At 42.9% G+C, this 16573-nt stretch overlaps 1 protein-coding gene across 1 annotated transcript in view; it reads left to right on the forward strand.

The window, feature by feature from the left end:
- Window positions 1-322: 322 nt before the first annotated feature.
- TMTC2 (transmembrane O-mannosyltransferase targeting cadherins 2) overlaps window positions 323-16573 on the forward strand; it is a 234499-nt gene continuing 218248 nt past the window's right edge. Inside the window, exon 1 of the mRNA XM_042815952.1 lies at window positions 323-406. Within this exon, the coding sequence (XP_042671886.1) occupies window positions 324-406 (83 nt within the window). The 5' untranslated portion in view covers window position 323. The remainder of the gene's footprint in view (window positions 407-16573) is intronic.

Consider the following 16573-nt stretch of genomic DNA (forward strand, 5'->3'; position numbering starts at 1 on the left):
GCCGGGACTGGGCGGTGTGGTGGCGGCAGAAGCACCGGTAGCAGAAGCGTCCGGGAGCTGTGGGAAGAGGGCGGCACCGGTACTGCCCCTGCTGCACCCCGCTCAGCCGCGCTCTCGCCGCCGCTCGCCCCGCTGCCATGGGTTAGGGGGCGGCGGAGGATCGGGGGACGCCGTCAGGCTGCGGCCGCCGGCGGAGCGCGGAGCGGCGCCCGCGGAGCCAGGGGGCAGACGGCGGCGGCGGCGGCGGGGCAGCCGCCTCGGGGCTGGCGCGGGAGGCCGGGGCGGGGAGCTGCCCCGGTGCGAGCGCGGCGGCGGGCGGAGAGATGAGCGCGGAGTTGGTGAGCAGCGCCCTGGGGCTCGCCCTCTACCTCAACACGCTGGGCGCCGACTTCTGCTACGATGACAGGTACGGCGGGCCGGGGCACACCTGCCGGCGGTGGGGCCGGGCCGGGGGAACGGGGAGCTCGGATCGCCGGTGCCGGCGGCGGGGACGTTGACGGGGCCGTGACAGCTCACTGCCAGCCCGCCGTTCTGGCGAGCGCTGCCGCGACTTCGGGCGTCCCGAGCAGGGAGCGGGGTGCCGGCGGGGCACGAGGTGCCGCTCCTCCGAGCGCCGGGCGGGGCTGGCCGCCGGGCATTCCGATTGGTGCCTTTTCCGCTGGCTTGATCTGATTGCAGTTAGAACGGATGCGTAATTAAAATGTATTAGGGAGAACAGCACGCCTGGCTAAACTTATGAACCGTCCTGGGGTGTTTCATGCGCCGTTGGAATTAAACCATCCGAGAAGCGAGCCGGGATTTACTTTGACAGCTTCTCGGCGGTCCTTCTCCTCCCCTCCGCCTGGAGGGGTCCCGTGGCGAGGGTTGGTGTTGGTGCCTCGCAGCGCCCTGCGTGGGGCGGCGGCAGGCGGTGCGGTGCTGCCGGGAGGTGCGAGCCGTCCCGCGGGGTGGGACGAGGCAGCGTCCGGTCGGTGCGCTGAGCCCGGGCCGCCTCCCTCGGGCTGCTGCCGGCGGTGCACCTGCCGCGGCGGGAGGAACAACACCGTTCCCACAACGTCCTCAGGACTGCGGCGGTGTGGAGCCGCGTTCCCTCGGAGCGGGGCAGCTCGGGCTTCGGTCCTTGGCGTCATTGACTCGAAGTCCTGTGGTGCGATTACTTGTTTCTGGTGTTTGTGTGAGCTTTCCGGTTACGGGCAGGGGTTTGTTTTTTTACGCCTTTTTTAACATCTGAAAATGTAATGCACGAACAGTAAAATAAGGAACAAAAAAATTAGCCGTTATTCCACTAGGCAGGGACTGAGTTGGACCAATAGAAAGCAGTATTCTGACACACTGACACTACTTTCAACCCGCTTGTTGTAGCTGAGAGCTGCAGAAGTGGAGTATTTGCATAACCCTAAGCAGTGTATGCTGCAGTATTCGGGCAGAACTGGGTTGTGGACGTAAGCCTGTCCTGCAGGCCAGTTCAATTTGGCTTGAGGTAGAAAGCAGTTTGAAGCGTTGCCTGATAGTGTTCATGCGGAGGTCGAGGTTACTCTTGCTCCTGCCCGGGTGTGCTTTAACACTGCTTGGAAATAGGGGTATTGAGTGTTGTCTTGGGGAGGGTGGAAAAGATAGTTGCATGCGGCCTTTGTAACATTAGTCCCATACTATTTAAAAGGTGTTCTGAGGAAAAGCTATGCAGATATGTTTACCTTGTAACTAAAGAGCACTTCTCATCATTTTAACTAAGGTTTAGGTATTCACTAGAGTGCTCGAAAAGCCAATTAATGGCAGTCCCGTACGCAGGGTCATCTAATTAGGGTGCCTTTCAACTGCGGTCCTGGAAGGGAAAGGCAGGAAGGTTGTTGCTTGCTGGGGCTAGGGATGACAACGGCAGGCTCTCAGACCTGAAGGATTCTCTTAATGGTAATCACAGGATCTTGCTGCCCTGCAGGAGCCTACTTGAAATGTAACAGAGGAAAGGAGGTTGATGCTGGAGCTGTAGGACGTGGTCCCCCGTGTGGGAGATGGATCATGATACTGACTTTAAGTGAATCAAGATTGTGCCTTTATGCTAGGAACCTGCAATCTGTATGAGGGCAGCATATTGCTTTACCTTTTTCTGCTTCCTTTGCCAAGTGTATTGAAATTAGATCAGACTGTTGTTTTTTATTTTTTTTAATATAGTGATCAAGCTTACTTTATAAAGGGTGTCTGTAATTGCTTTCTCTATGTTTTTATGTAGGTTGGTTAAGATTAAGTGGCATCGTAAAAACTTCTTAGAACAAAATCAATTTCCCAATGGTAAAACTTAATATTTTAGCGGTTGCACTGCACCAAACCAAAGCCTGTACGGGCAGTGATGTAACAAGCTTACTTGTACTCTGAGGTTTATGACTTTATATCAAAGAATTCAATATTTTATTTCCTACCCTTCACCCAATGAAACTGAAATTGAATGAATTTAAAAAGTATTCGTTCTCACTTTTCATCTTGAGTCTGCCTAACTCACTGCCGCTTTCATGCTGGATAACGTGACATGCGCATAATCAGTGCAAATGTGATCTCTTAGATCGATTGGCTTATTGATTAGTGTGAATGGAAGTGACAGCTTCTAAACCTTCGAGCTCAGTGTAATGAGGAGTCACTGTTGTTTTCTCCGTGTACCTTGGAAACGAGCTTTTGTCACCCCCTTCCCTGCTGCTCTAATTTTCACGGCAACTGTGATATTTTCCAGAAAAATGTGTAGATTACTGGGGAGGAAATCAGTAATAACCCTATTCATTCTGGAACAAATAAATATACTTCTCATTCTCTTTTTGCTTTATTTTCTTTTCAATTTTAAAATGGATATGACATACATATCCATTTTAAAGAAGAGACAAATATAGGGAGAGGGGTGGATGCATGTCTAATGCCATGATGAGCTCACAATGCATATTAATAAACGTTTACTTACTGTTGAGCAAAATCAATTTGGAAGCCGTAAGAAGAGGTAGGGAGAAATGCAATTTTCATTCCTGCAAATGTATTGAAGATCTAACATATTGCACTGTGTTAAATCCAGCTCCTTGCCAGATTAAGGGGGGCTAATCTCCAGTCGCTGCACATGCAACCCTTGTTTCAGGCTAATATCTACCCAAATCGCAGGAGGGGAGCCTATGGCTGCAGTGAGGCTAACAGCCTGGCATCATTATTTTTCCTTGCTGCTTGAGCCCACCCCAAGCAGGCAATCTGAGCTGTGGGCCCCTCACGCAACCTGTGCTAAGTAGGACAGATCCCTGTCAGACTGTCGCTGGGCTGTGGAAGATTTAGTGCTCTGAGTGTCCTGGGGTCATACGCTGCGCGGTGCGTGTCAGAAGCTACTCATCCATTGAAGTGTTCCTTTGTCTTCACAAATGGTGGAAGGAAGCCATGGTTTGAGGGGGCCACTAGGAGGGATCTTTAACGCTGAGTGGTGCATCTTTTTTGTGCCCACTGTATGTATTTTCTGGAGCACCGGTTTTACCAGGCTTCTGGCTCCTCGAAAGATGCCTCCATGAAACGTGGCTTGTGCTGCATTCTGTTTAATGGGCCTGAGTGGGGCAGCCTTGCTGGTGGGAGAAACAACATCAAACAGCTTTGTTTGAAAGCTACAGTGTTACAAGCTGCATTGAAGAAATCCTAATGAATGCTTTTGTGCTGTAGTGTCAATTTTACATAATTTGGAAATGGTCTGAGGCCATGCCTGTTGCACAGTACCTCTGTTGGGTCTGCCCATGAGAATTAATCTAGCAAGTGACCCAAATACAGGCACTAGAAGAACAAGTGTAAGTACACTGGGGAAAATTGCTTGCCATCTGTCTGCTTGTTGAATGTGTATATTTGATTATTAATTTACATCTGTGATTTTTATGGCTCCTTTTTGTCATCTACTCTGTTTCTTAGCTCCAAGTGCACCTCTCCAACAGGCTCCAGTAGATCCAGTTCTCAGGTGGCTGCAATCTTTTCAATTCTAGTAGTGAGGCCAGCTGTGGAGGAAAATTGAAGAAGGGGACATTCGTGCTTATCTGTAGTGTTTTCCCTTTGTCCCTGCTTTTGTGTCTTAAACGTGCTAATTTCAAATGACCATAAGCATGCCCTTGTATTTGCTGATAAGGCAAAATGTAATCCAGAGAGGATGCCTGAGTAACTAAGGCAGCATAGTTTTCAAGTATTGTATTTGAGGATCAACCAGGCAAGCCAGTAACTGACTGCCTGGCAGGGTGAATCTGGCTTGATAATGTTCCATTACTATGATGTCTGTTCTATTTTCAATGCTGAACGTCATCTAAAAATATATTTGACTTCAGCTTTAAAAGCATTCATGCATAAAAATTTGTGTTGAATAAAACACTTTGATCAAAATATAAAATCTGTTTCATCAATATAATGTGGTGTTCTGTGGTGGTTGTTTTTAGTTTTTTTTTTTTTTTTTTTATTTATCCCTGCAGTGAGGATGCTCTAGTATAGAGGTATTTGCAAAAAGCAAAAAAGAAATTGTCCCTGCAGGCTTTATTTTAAGATTTCTGTTACATACATATCACTCACATAAACCGTGCTGCTTTTGGTAGGTGGTTCAGAGAATAAATTCATGACTGTTAGCAGACGGAGAGTCTCCCTGAGTCACTGATGGGATGTAGCTCATCTGCAGGAAGTTCTTCCAGCGCACAATGGAGTTACAAATTCAAATGATCCACTTTCTCCTGCATCTCCCATATGTATTCCAGCTGCGCTTCTGAATCCTTTAAGTTTGCCAGAGTGAAAGTTGCTCGGAAGGCGCAGAAGTCTCTCATCTCAATTTGTTAACCATCTGATAGCTGCAGGAATGCTGAACTAGATCTACTTTGCCTCCCTCATCTAGAAGTTTGCCTTTTCCTTGTTGGCTGCTACGATTTTTTTTTTTTTTTTTTTTTTTTTCTAGTGGATCTGACTGAAGCAGGCTTCACTGTTTGTTTATGGAATTTCTTTCTTTAGCTGAAATATTTGATGCTGAAGCTGTAGATGCAGGCCTGCTGGCAACCTGTGGTGAAAGTTGCTCCAAACATACAGTTGGAGAAACAGACTAAATCTGAAGAGAGAGATGCTTGTTCTTATTGTTATTTATGTAAAAATGAATCTGTTATTTGGGCCAATGTTTACAGTTAGATTTTATCATTTTGGTCCTTGAATTACTTTGCAGGCTTGACTCAGCTTTTGGATCAACTTTCTTTTTTAAACAATCCATCATTGCTAGTGTTTGTCAGAAATGTTGATTGAAAGATGGAAATGTTTTACATGGAGATCTGAATCTTAGGTCAGAAGTTCTTTCTTCTCTGATGCTTTGGCTCTCAGGGCAGTCTCTTTTTTTATATTTCTCATGGTTGCAGATGCCTCTTGCTGGTCTTTGACGTTGGCAGCTCTTGAGCTCCTGTGCTTTCCTGCTTGAGGTGTGTGATCATATAAACCCTCCTTACCTACCTTTAAATGGGGTGCTTGTTGTGTGGGAGGATTGGTTAAGTCAGGATAACCGTGGGATTCCTGTAAGCAGGACAGGGTGCAAACCCTACAGTTCACTTCCCAGTTTTGTGCTCCACAGGACTCCACATTTTTTTTTCTGCAAGCCCAATTCCCATTGCTGAATGAAACTTGAAGCGCCACAGGAGATGTTTTCACCTTGGACATGATTTACCATGTTGACTTTGCTGCTCAGTTTGTTAACTTCAGGACCATCAAAGTACTTCTCAGACCTGTGGATGGCTGGTAATGGTCATCTGCAAAAGGCAGCGATGTTCCTTTAGGTTCTGCCTTCTGCTGAGGCATAATATGGTGCTGCTGTTATTCATTTGACCACTTATTGTGAAACAAATCTGCTGGATTGCTGGGATGTCAGTTAAGGATCATGTATCTGTCAAACTCTATTTCACTTGGAAGAAGAAAACCCAGTAAATCAGTTTGAGGCTGATGAGACTTGTTCATCCAGTGCCCCTTGGAGAGGGATCACTGGCCATTATGCTCTGATGCACTGCCTTTTGAGCAATCTCTGGCCCTAAGCTTGAAGAGGGAGGAAAAAGTAGAAGTGATGTCCTTAAATACTAATCCTTGTGTTCCCTGGGCGTATTGTTTTTTTGTGGCAAGGTGTTGGTAGTGGGGGAGCTGCAGAGGTAGCTTCAGTGACGTGAGCCCAGCTGCTGTTCCATGTCAGATCAGAGCTAGCTCCAGCTGCTTCAAAAGGGCCCCATAGATGAGCAGAGAGCGATGCTGGGTGTGCCCTGGGAGAGCAGATGTAAGAAAAGAAAAATCAGCAGCTGGCAGAGACACAACCCTGCAGCCACCGTGGTCAGGGCAGGAGGTGCTCCAGGCATAGAGCAGAAGCTTTCTGCAGCCCGGGAGAGGTCCACGGTGAAGCAGGCTGACCCCTGCAGTCCATGGGCACCACACAGAGCAAATCTCCACGTGCAGCCATGGTGAGCCCTTTCAGGAGCACTCTGGGCAGGAGCTGCCTGCCCATGGGGAGGATATCGTGGTGGGACAGGAGGGCTGGGGGAGCTGTGTCCGTGCAGGGCAGTGCTTCAAGGGTGAGCCCTGTGGTATGGACCTGTGTTGGAGCAGTGCTTGGAAAGCTGCAGCCTGTAGAAAATGCGGAGAGGGTCAGTTCAGGAAGGGTGGCATCCCATGGTAGGGACCCCATGTGGAGCATGGGTAGAGTGACCACGAAGCAGTGGTAGAGATATAAACTGACTGTGGCTCCTCTTCTCCTGTGCTTCTTATGGCAAGGAAGCAGAAGGAGGAAGATAGGGGAGTGTCTTTTAGTGTCCTTTCAGTTCTCACTGCTCTAATCAGTTATCAATAGGTAGTAAATTATATTAATAACACTGTGCTGAGTCTGTTTTTCTTTTGACCGTGTTGGTAATTAGAGAGTGATTTCCCTGTTGTTATCCTGATCTTCAAGCTCTATTTCATCTATTTTATCCCCCTGTTCGGTTGAGGAGGGGGAGTGAGAGAGTGGTGATACTGAGCTGCCCACTGGTGTGAAACCACCACACCAGGATAATGTGAATTGCTGTTTGCATTCATTTTCTGATGGCTTTATGAGGACGTTTTTCAGGAATAGTAGGAGGTTTCAGCTGGAGGTAAATAATGCTCATTTACTGTCATCATGTACCATCTTTCCTTCACCTCATCTCTTTAATTGCTGCAAAACGTGTTACAAAATCAGTGTAATCTGTAAAAGAGTGTGTGGGGGTGTATACAGTCCACATAGTAAATAAAATATCGGGATTTTGTTTTATGCTTAAAACTTGAGACCAGGTGTTTTCCAGCATCCGTTCTCCACCAGAGAACGGGATAGGCTTCCCTTTGAAGTCTTCCAGAAGGGCTCCTGCGTTTATTTGGTAGTCCCTGCTGGCTGTGAGCACTCCCTGCTCTCCAGCACAGTCTGGGCCACAGTTTTACAGGTGAGGGAAAGCAGATTTTCCATATGATGGTGCAGACCATCACTGGTCTGGATGGGCCTGTGGCATCCCCTATTACGGATCTGTCAGTAGACCAGAAAACCCCTCCCTGAACTCTGACCCGTGTTTTAAGTGAGGACAGCTTTTTCCAAGCTTAACATCCTGTTTCCAGGGTGGATTTTTCTCAGCTTAGTGTTACTCTAGGCTATTTTGCTAATGAGAGGGTTATGTGATTTTAACTCCTATCTGCTTTAGTCAGTCTGGTATTAGTTCAGAGGAACAAGGCGGTAATTGGTAGCAGAACTATCGCTGTAAAGACTCTGCCAGTGTCTGGATGTTATTTTCATGCAACTTGTTAATTTGCATACTTAAATCCTAAAAAGGGACTTGAATGCTTGAAATGGGGTCACAATTCAGTGACCAAAATTGTCATGGAAACAAACCCACTCAGCAGCTTAAAGTGCTCCTAGATCTTTATTCTGTCTTCCTTTCCCACCCCCTGACTTTTTAGATTAAACGATTAATAATTGGCCCTGGGCAGAGAAGCCATGCTCCATTATGCCTTTCTCCAAGACGCTGCCTGTCCTTGCTGCAGAGCAGCCTGCATCCTATGATTAGGACTTCCCTCTAGTGAGAGATTGGTCTTGGAACCCTCTCAAATGCCTAACTGAAAGGTAGGTACAACACAAGTGTTTGCAGACCCAGTTTAGAGACAACATTCAATTTTTGTACTTAGCTTTTCTGTTGGTGTGGTTACCTGCCCTCAGTAAGCATAACTTTGTTTTTTATTGCTTTTCTGAGAATTTTCTGTCCCTCTGATAAAGGGAAATATGAGTCCTGAGTTGGATGGCTCTCTGTGACTTAGGTGCCTTCCTTAGGAAGCAGTGATGAGCTGCTAAGTATGTAGGCTCCCAACATTATGATGAGTCAACGGTGCCTTTATGGCATCTAGCCTCTGACTTTTATGCAGTGATGTTTCTCAGTTGATGTTGTTTAAAATAGCCATGGGGTTTTGCTTGGTAAGTTACAGAAGCTGATAATGATTATTTGATATGTATGTATTAAAAAAAAAAAAAAAAAAGCAACAGTATTTGACTAAAGCACTAAGAAATGCTCTTCCATTAAAAATGTTCTCCTTAAGTTAATTTTTTCAGTGGATTTAAGGTAATGTAGTTACTCCATGGGGAAAGGCTGTGAATGTTGCCTGTTATGAAAATCTTTGAAGATTAGTGCTGGTACCAAGAAAGTATACCTGTCTGTACACAGGATTCAGAGACCCTGTGTTGTGGAGGATCACAGTTAAAAACAAAATCCAACTCTGAAAGCTACCCAACTAGCACTGAACTTGATTTGGTTTTGTCAATGAGTTTGTGTATTATGGCTTCATCTAGAGTCCAGTAGGAGAAGAAATGAGAGATGTCATGAGGAGACAAGTATCAGTATGTAAAGATAGGAGGGCTAATGTAGCCTCCAGATGTAGACAGAGCTGGTCTGCTTTGTAATAGTGGTCACTTTGTAGTGGGGGATTCCGTTCACTGAATTGTGAAGTAATAGGTCAACATCTTGGATCAGAACTAGAACTGCTAATCCAGAATGCTTTTTTCTTCAAGTGACTAATTTGTTCCAGGAACCGATCGTGAAATCTTAAAGTGCTAGTTCCAAAAAAATAAGTCTCTTCCGGGAATTTTTAGAGTTTTTTGTGCCTTTGTATAGTTCAGTCCCATCTTCTTCAGATTTTGTTTTATTTTATTTTTTGTGGGTACAGGAGAATGCATAGAAGAATCTCACCAACTATAGAGCACAGCAGTATGTTAAACAATAAACTTAAAGTTTGCCTTTTAAAAAGCACTATGTATGTCTTTACAGGGTTTTTAGTTCTTTGTCACTTCCTCTTTCTCATTCTGTGTCTGTTTGTGATTTTAGCCGTATTCTGACTTTGTGATAACCCAAATGGTCTTGACTCCATGTTGCAGTATCATCACATTCATGGGTCCTGATCAGTTATGGCTGGCTCTCTTGTTTGTGTGCGCTTGTACTCTACCAGTTTGAGAAGGGGTTTAGATCCAGTTATAAGTTTAAGTGAGATGCTTCTTGTTGCCTCTACAGCTGTTAGAATAACTTTCCTAACCCATGTTTCACTGGGGAGTTCCCTTATTAAAGTACTCTTTCTCATTCTTCGTACTCTTTAAAAACAAAACCAGACCACAAAAAGCTCACCCAAACAAACAAAGAACAAACAAAAAAACCCCAACAACCTCTTCTTGTTTTCAAATGAAAATATTTGAAGGAATACTGTGCCCTGCCATGTCCTCTTATTTCCATCAATTATATGAAGGTGCAATCGTGTCTTCACTTGCACTTTATGCTGTCTTTATTTGATTTGACTGCTTAGTGGGGCTGTAGTGTTGGTTGATTGTTTTGATTTTTGATTTTTTTTTTTTTTTTCAATAAAAAGATAAAGAGGTAATTAGGTTCAAGTGTGAGGCTTAGGCTCAGAAACAGCACAGTATCTTAACAACCCTTATTTTGTGAGTTGTCAGTCCTCTAGATACCACTACAATACAATACGTTTTTTTTTGCCTTGGATTAAGACAGTATTGGTCTGGCTTTCCTTGCTGATGCCTGAATTTCATCAGGGAATCATCCTGGGCAACAGTCTGAAATCAGATGAGAAGCTCTGTGTTAGGTTTGTGGTCTCTAGCAAGGTTCTTTTTCTGCCATCCTGTCTTTGACCTTTCAGACCCCTCCACGACAAATCCCATACCAGAAGCATTAGATACTTCTGGGAATGATAGACATCTATTTGTGTATTTCCTTGCTGAAAAAAAATAAAACAAAACAAACTGGATTGGAATAAAAAATTCCCTGTAGTAAATTCTGTGGAGCTTGACTGTGTGAGTGTATGTTCTTCATTTTCTCCAAACAATTTCAGTTGTACTTGAAGAAACTTTTTAAGTTTTTTGTTTTTTTTTCTTTCAGGAAGAAAAAGAAGATTGGTCTTGCAAAAGTAGAGTTAGTTGCAGAAGAAATACTTCATTCTCTAATTAATTAATTTGTAATTAAACTTCTGATCTGTTGCATTTTTATAATTAAAGCAGAAGAAAGTGGAGGCTTTTTAAAAGCCTTTTGATCTGAGTTAGGGTTCCAGTGCCAAAACAATAATTTAAATGCCCCATGGCTATATAAATAAAGCTTGCAGAGAGAAAAAATACAAAATGAATTATGAAAAATTTAATCAAATGACATTGCGTTTTTGTGTGTAGTAGCTTGTTTTGGTAACACAAGCAGGTCTTTCCTCTTGAACACCAGTGTGCTTCAGTAAACGTTGTATTTTATATGAGATGACTTAGCTGTGTGTTCTACTCCATTTCACAGTACATTACTCATTTCTTTATATAAGTTGTTGAAAACTAGTATTTCTGTTTAATAAACACTCTGCTTCTGAAGAATTCTTGGGATGAACTTTTTTTTTTTTTTTACAGAGTAGGACAAAGAGTTGATAACTGCAGGATGAGGGGAAATGGTTTTAAGTTGAGGGAGTGAAGATGTGGTTTTAAGTTGAGGGAGTGAAGATGCCCTGGGCAGCCTGGTCTAGCATTGAATGGAGAGGTTGGTGGCCCTGCTTATGGAAGGGGAATTAGATATTCATGATCTTTGAGGTCCTTTCCAACCCTGGCCATTCTGTGATTCTGTGACTTAACTATGGGGAAAGGCCAGCAAGTAGATGGCTCCTTGTGTTGCCTTGTATTAAAAAGAGATCCCACGTGAAATCCCTTCAGGGCAAGGCTGCTCTTCACTGACAGCCATCCCTGTGCACTGCCTGAGCTCTGCAATGACTGCTGAGATTGGCCCTGCACCAGAGCTGTGGTGTGAGTTAGCTTGCAGCACCCTGAGTGTGCCTATGGGGCTAATGGGCAGCTGATGCCCTACATGAAAGCTATCCCTACCCCAAGAGGCTTGGAGTCGTATGGCTGGATGTGCCCTCAGCTACCGTGCAAGACATTACATCTCTTGCTGCTTCCTCTCTCCCTATTTTTGCCCTTTATGTGATTACGAGCTCTTGGCAGCCGAAGTGGCATCCTTAATATTGCACTGGTTGACTCAACGTGATAAGGGCATCTGGTTGTGTGCATCTGGCTCTTTTAAAAGGGTGATTCAGCTGAAAGAATGGAAGCATATTGGAAGTTCTTTTATTCCATAGAGTTGCTAGGTGTGTGGGTGCTATTTAGCCAGGATAGATTGGCTGTAGTTTCCCATTCCTCTGAGTCTGTTCTACTGTAGGGTTTTACCAAAGTTTCTTATTGTCCTTTTTTTTTTTTTTTCTTTTTAAGTGACTCTAAGTCTTTTTTTGATTCCTGTTGAATGAGTCGATTTGTATCGGTTCAAAACTGAATTCCGAATTACTCTGATATGTGATGGATCTAGGTACTTGGTGTTCATGGCTAGCTGGTGCAGGGTTAAAACAAGTAGGAAGGATTAAGTGTCCAGGCAGCAGGAAGTTAGTTTGTCCTCTGGAATTCAGAGCCTGCTTTTAGTGCTTGACAAAGAAAATAATGGAAGGATGTTGACAAAAAAGTAGACATTAGTAGCCTCCCGAAATTGATTTGTAGAAGTATGATAAACCTGTGAGAGATTCTGCAGGAAATTCTCCTGTAGGGGACAGTCAGCCATTTCTTTTTCTTTCTTTTTTTTCTTACTTTTTAATACATACTTTTCAACCATTAAATGCAGTCCCTTCCAAAAACAGTTAAAGATTCTCCTAGAGTTTGACAGACGCTCTGGTGAGGTGGGGGAAAGATTCCATTAAGGAAAAAGTTCTGAAGAATATTGGCTTTCACCTCGTTGTGTAATCCACTATCGTATAGTATTAATAAGAATTAATATTTGGTATATTTCTCTTGAAAAGTGGTTAAAAAAAAAAAAAAAAAAAAACAACAAAAAAAACAACAAAAACAAAACAAAACTACAGGTATATAAGAATACCTGTAGTGTTTTGTCCATCTGACAAAACATTTGTGTTTAATTTACCTAGGTTCCTCCAAATGTAATGCTCCTATTTATTTTCATGCTAACTACAACGAAGAGCACGATAACACCGTTTGATAGAGCAAATTCTCAGCTACAACACAGTTTCCAACATAGCCACCAAGATTTGCAATGCACTTTTGCCAACGATGAACAAGAACCTTCATGGCGTGCTCATAAAAATCTACACCAGTGGAGATGACCCTCTGGTGCCCTGCTGAAATGCACCACCCACCACCTCACCATGCTCACGTCCACCATTTGGTCTTCATGAACATTCATCAAGCACAAATTAATGGCAATGTGTGCAGTGTTTTCTGCATGGAGGAATTCAGTGACACATCTTTGCTTCATCTGCACTTCTGTGTCAGGCTGCCCCTCTGCTGCCATCTGTCACGTGGCAACAAAATGTAACAGAATATCGGTGAGAAGGTTCCTCCTCTACTGTCATACCACCAACATCTGCCTTTGTTTTTTTGGGCCAACATAGTAAAATAGGAGGCATTATTTTTTTTAGCAGCCGTTGTACTGTGTTTCAGAGCTGTTGATCTGAGGTGTTTGGGATTCTGCTGATTTTGCAGGACAAGAGAAGATTTTCTGCTCTGTATGCTGCTGTGGATCTCAGCACTCCTTGGTGGTAGTGTTGGAGGAGTCTTACCTGAGCAAGAAAATTGAATAGTAAGGGTCTGAAGGTGATGAGTATGATATGAGTATCTTGAAAGGCTCTGATACAGTGGCTTGAAGCAAGGTACCACCCTGTTAAGCATAGTTTCCAAAAGTCACATGCTGTGTGAAATTTAAATGTCTCTGCTTGACTCTGTGCTTGGTTTGCTCTGAAATTCTTGCAGTCTGAAATCTGTAGATTTTGTTGAGGCTCCCTGTACAGTAGCTTAATATAGGCGAGGAATTTCAGTTTATATTCATGCTGTGCGAATTGTTAATGGCATGAAAAAGTGTACGAGTTTGTTATGCACCAAAAGGTTTTAAAGTCAGTTTCTTATTGCTGGAACCCAACGTGTTTTACAGTACCGTTTTCTGAATAGGTGACTCTAAAGCATGCAAATAAAGAGCTAATATACAGGTAAATATAAGTGTGGAAGAGCTCGCAGGGTTCTGGTGTAAACACTGTTACTAAGTGTCTTATTCTTTCTATAGATATTTAAGAAAAATCTAAGTGATGTGATGAATGGTGGATGGGATTCAGATCATTTTTTGAGTTTTATTTTCTTCTGACCTCGTATAAATTCTACAGTGCTTAAAAGTGTAAGTTGCATTTGATTGCCTGAGCATGTATAGGGCAGTAGGGACTTCTGTCCATTGTGTAGCACAGTGGGAGTGATGGCTGAGTGTTTTTGCTTGAACAACCCTGAGAACACTTTATTTTACATACTTCCTTTAAGACAAGAAATCACAGGGAAACATGTATATATGCAGAGTATATAAAAGCACAATGTTATACTTTATATTTGCTGTACTATGTGGCTAGAAAGATAACTAGTGAGTAGAGAGTATTTGTTTTCTATCCTTATTTCTCACTGAATCCTATATAAAATGCATGAGGTAGCAGAACATAGTCCTGCTAAGGAAGAGCAGATATTGTGATAATTCATAGCATGAACCTGAAATCATGCCAGTTAGTCCTCTGCCAAGGGTAAGCGAACACACTTGTAGAATAGGTTGCTCAAGGCAGACTGCTTATCATGCTGTATTTTGCTTTGTAAAATGCAAAAGAGCCCTGTGCATAGCAGGACAGTTGCATTTAATATGCATATTTAATTGCACGTATAATAACAGACATAATTTTTCATCCTTGCAGTGCTATCTTACGTCTGCACCGACAGTGCAGGTCATGGAGGGAATGAAGGGATGGACTGCAATCAGTGAATCTTCCTACAGAGTGATTAAATTAGTATCAAATTATGCCCTTAGGATATTTCTGAGCTCTCAAATATAGTAAGCTGTATGGTAATCAGAAAAAAAGGATGTTGTTTCTTTTTCTAGTCAAAGAGTCTTTGTTTCTGTAGACATTGTTCTGAGTTTCAGCAGGAATTTGGGTACAGCAGGAACTTCTACCTTTTTGCTTTCTGCAGCAAAGGATCTGTGTTGAATTCGCAGTTTTTATTTTTTTTTCTGTTGAGGGTTAGAAGCCAGGTACATGGGTCACCTTTCACTCATTCTAAATAAAACTAAATGAGGAAGCAAGTACAGAGATTATATTTCAGCTATTGCTTCGGGAACTGACTAAACGTTGATTTAATTGAATTCAATTTAGATTGCTTGAATGTTGCTGCTGTTGTAATTAAGGAAAGAAAACTGCAGCTACCTAATCTGTTTTTCTGTCTCTTGTACCTGCCTGAAGTTTATTCTTTTCTAAATTGCAAATGAGCGAGATCCAGCTAAGCAAAATCAGTCTTTGTTCCTTGATGACTACGCACTAACTACCTCGTGCTTATTGGGATGGTAAAAATTAGCAGATTGGGGAGGATGAATGGCCTGTTTAATAATCTCCAAGAAGGAGGAAAAATGGCGTAATTTGTTTTAGTGATGAGCTGTTTACTGCTAAGGTCAAGATAAAAGCAGATCGTTTTGTGCATCTTGCATGCCAGTAAGAGATAAAAAAAAGCAATGTATGGGTCAGGTTTATCTTGAAGACTGCTTTCAGAAGCACTTAGACATGTGTTCAGCTTTTTTTTGCATGTAAATAGTCCCATTACATGAAGTCTGGTCCAACTGGAGTCAATGGTAAAACTTGTGGCAATTTAAATAAGGCTAGAATTTCATGAATGAGTTCAGTGAGACTACTTGTGTACAGTAAGTTAAACACATGGCTCAGTGTTTGCAGAATAGAGGGCCTGCAAGGCTACAGGAATAAGACCCTTGTGACACAGTTTGAAGTCTGACCTGCCTTGCTATTGGGTGATGGAGACCTGTGGCGAGGAAGTGGATGAACCTTTTGGGCATAAACAATAGAGTGTATAAAACATAATAAATAACTACAATTCATAAAACGCTTGGCTGGTCCTAAATAATGAATCAGTGAAAATGTTTATGGGCTGTGCTCGTTCTTGTAATATATTTTTATTTTATATTTTTTGGCACAAACGCATGTAAGGAATTAATATCATTGTTATGTTTTGTTATTCGTAACTATTTAGTAGTGGGAGAAGCTTTCTTTTGGAAGGGGGAGGAGGCAAAACAAAAGTTACAGCCCCTCACCTAATACTCTACCATAAGAGTTATGTGATGTTTGATAATTATGTCAACTGTTGTAGCCATCATGTATATCAGCTACTTAATTTCATATCACGCTCAGTGAAGAAACGCTGTGCGTTATCGTAACTTTGACGGTTCTCTCCATCTGAGGCTTTCCCCTCCAGATGTTTCACTGGTTAGCAAATTTGATTTGGAACTGCTTGTACAGCAAAACAACTGTCACATACACTGACAGATCTCTGTCTCTCTCTTTGTGTAGAATATCTTTGCAGAGCCCAGTTTTGTGTCTTGGTGACAAATAGAATTTAAATGACTGCCTCCTTAGTACTGTGAGATTTAGATAAGTGCAATTTTCCAGGTTTTTGAGGGAATCCTGATTTATATTTTATGACACATACACAACCAAGCAATTATCATGAGGTTTTATGGCAGCTTGGCAGTCCTTTGTGCCTATGGAAACAATTACACAATAGTGCATGTGCAAATAGTGTTATCAGGTGCTCTTTGTGCGTATTCACTCATTTTACCTGGAGTATACTAAAAAGCTGCAACCGCCTTCTCATTTAAACGAAGCCATCTCTATTGTAAGACAGACATTAAGACATTAAATTAAATATTAAGACAGACATTAAAGACAGACATTGAGGTCTTAAGAAAATAACAGCTGCTATTCATTTTCAAATGCTTTCATTTTGGCATGCTGTTGATGATATTTTTTTTCTCTGTGCATTTGAAAATGCTTGTGCCGGGAGGAACGTCTCCCCGTGGTGAGGTCAGATTCAGGTTGTGACCTCCCCTTTGTCCTTGCTCTCTCTTCTTATCCTGTCTCCAGGTTGCAGACTAATATTCCCTGTATTTCTGGAGGATGGAGGAGGAGAAAATATTAGATTGTGCACTACAAT

Source organism: Centrocercus urophasianus, unplaced genomic scaffold (genome assembly GCF_019232065.1).
Source record: "Centrocercus urophasianus isolate 14NV4802_14NV808 unplaced genomic scaffold, USGS_Curo_1.0 seq_15, whole genome shotgun sequence".
Taxonomy (NCBI): Eukaryota; Metazoa; Chordata; class Aves; order Galliformes; family Phasianidae; genus Centrocercus; species Centrocercus urophasianus.